The sequence below is a fragment of the Montipora capricornis genome, chromosome 6, assembly GCF_036669925.1.
Source record: "Montipora capricornis isolate CH-2021 chromosome 6, ASM3666992v2, whole genome shotgun sequence".
Taxonomy (NCBI): domain Eukaryota; kingdom Metazoa; phylum Cnidaria; class Anthozoa; order Scleractinia; family Acroporidae; genus Montipora; species Montipora capricornis.
Window position 1 is genome coordinate 63,956,602 of NC_090888.1, and position 2,500 is coordinate 63,959,101.

The 2,500-nt window shown below is 42.2% G+C and overlaps 1 protein-coding gene across 3 annotated transcripts in view; it reads left to right on the forward strand.

Moving 5' to 3' along the window:
- Positions 1-2,500, forward strand: part of LOC138052858 (androglobin-like) — a 50,322-nt gene that overhangs the window by 37,116 nt on the left and 10,706 nt on the right. For all 3 annotated transcript variants that reach the window (XM_068899443.1, XM_068899442.1, XM_068899444.1), the window contains exon 22: positions 295-482. In XM_068899443.1, the coding sequence (XP_068755544.1) occupies positions 295-482 (188 nt within the window). The remainder of the gene's footprint in view (positions 1-294; positions 483-2,500) is intronic.

Sequence of the window (2,500 nt, forward strand, 5' to 3'; positions counted from 1 at the left end):
TACCCGTGCCTTCACTGCGCACTATGAAGATACGATATTTTATTGAAAAGGAAAATCCTAGTATTTCACCATCAGTATCTATATGATAACTGCATTTTAACTATCAAATAAATTTTGTTCTATTTGGCTCGGGGTTGGTCACATGGATTTTCTCCCAAGTGCTCAGTGACGGTTCCATTGCGTTTATTGTGAGAGGCCATTTGCTGGGTTTGCCCTGTTTTGATAGTGAGTACAGTTTTCAAACATGTAGTTGACCACCATTGTGTATAAATTGATTCGTTTTTTTCTTGTTAGCGGGGTTACACATTTGTCGCAGAGGCCAGAACCCCAAATGCTATCCTCCCTCCAGGCAAGTTTCGCTTGCGCGTTATTGGTTCAACAGAGCCCTTGCCATACCCCGGACGGGACGGAGTCAACAGTCACTTTATCAACAAAGAGATCAGAGATTACTACATTCCCAACAAGTACAACATCATCTTCAGGTAAGACGCAGACACCTGCTGTGGTAGAGAAATGTAATGTTGCTCAGTGGCATATTCTTTTTACCGTTGACGTTCCTTAATAATTTGGAATTTTGTCGTCACCCTTTGGCGTCCTTCAGAAAATAAGGAGCTCGTGAGCTTTAGCTTTAGTAGTTACGTGCAATAAGAGCGGAGCTTAAGACTTGGACCCTACAACTCCCGCAGGCCTCCTTGGATGTATCGTTTTCTGAGACCGTCCTAGAACAGCTGGGGCCCGTTTCTCGAAAGTTTGGAAAACCTTCTCGGATAAGGACTATAAACCGTAGGCCCCGTCTCACAACCCTTCGATGTTCATAAACTCTGTGGGACGTTAAAGATCCCACACACTAGTCGAAAAGAGTAGGGCATGTAGTTCCCGGTGTTGTGGTCTGGCCTTTCCTTCAGCAATGTGGTCGGCTTGGCGTAATCTTCTGAATGGACTACTGATGAATGAGACCACATAACAGCAAAAACAGACAGTAGTCAAATTGAAGTAGTCGAAGTGCTGAAACTGGTAAACTCAACCTTTCAGGCCCGAAAAGCCATTTGTGAACCTACTAACCTCTTGTTCAGGAAAGCCGATCTTTTAACATGTTTTCAAGGTACCAAAAAGCAAACTGACCGTGAAGTTTGACGACTTAAATCCTCTCCGTTTTTGAGATAGAAAGGGAATTGTGACACCCGAAAATGGCCCGTAAAGTTTCGGGACTTTCGAGAAACGGGCCCCTGATCCTAGAACGGCCAGTCAAGTATTGTGTCTCTTGGCTATTTCCAGAAATACACTTAATTAGATGCACCACGATTTTGATAAGCTTCACAGCGTTGTCCTCTTTGCCTCCAGATATAATGAAGAAATGCCCCTAATTAGATGCACGTAGATTTCAATAAGCGTCACGAAGCGTCCCCTTACTCTTCTCCCAAATGCTGCTCCTCAATTAAGGAGCTGCATTTACCCTAAGCTAAAAATGAGGCTAACCTTTATCCTTACCTTATTGTTGGAAATAGGTCGCATTTCTGCACATAAGTGCTTGCCTCTTCTCCCAAACTGCAGCATCGCTCACAACGGGGAAACAGACAATTAAGGTGGCTCCACTTAATTTCTCTCGATGTTTTCCCTGGAAAGGCTTACCAGTATGGGTACCGATATAATATGGCCGTTACCATGGCAACATCACATTTAATGACAGGCATATATTTGGCCTAAATTCCTTAATTTTTATACTTTCCTTTTTTGAATTGTTCTTATTCTTTGCCATATTATGGAAATGGTATTGCCTGACATTTTAAAGTGGTAAAAGTCAAGGATGATCAGGTGGTGTTGCCAATATTCTGTAAATTGTCATTTTTTTAAATATGTTCGATTAGCTCTGACAGATTTTAACAAATATAGGGTATTTGATAGGAACTGTATGTTGTTAGAACTCAGCCAATTTTAAAACAATTTTACCGAAGGTAACGCCAGAGAATTAGCAGTTAGTTTTACAGATTTGGTCACGCTGACATCACAAAAATAAAAAGACACGTGCGATTCAGGCCTTACGCGCCATGCTAGTGCCCAGCTTGCGCGCGGCCGTAAAACTCAAGGTAGCCTCCTTAACGCCACAAACTGTCCCCTAAGTTTCTGTCCTTAAAACAACTGCGTCTACCTTCACCGAAAAAACTTTAACACTTACCTTTTTGCTAGAAATAGATTGGCGTGCATGTAATTACGTACATTCTTGAACATGAGTGCATTGTGACGTCAACGAAGAAACGTATCGTGACCCTGTACGACATTCCAGCGTGTTTCATATTATGTTACGACCAAAGCACGCGCCTCTGGATCGTGCATCTGAGATTGACATCCTCTTAGCCGTCGTCGTATTAGTTTTCGGGAACTCAAATTAGGATGACGACAACGGAAACGAATACGCCAAAGATGCCCAAGTTTAATGAGCAAAGCAATAGATTTGCAGGCTTTTAATGAGTGTTTTACTTTTCAATAGAGGAATTTAGCATCA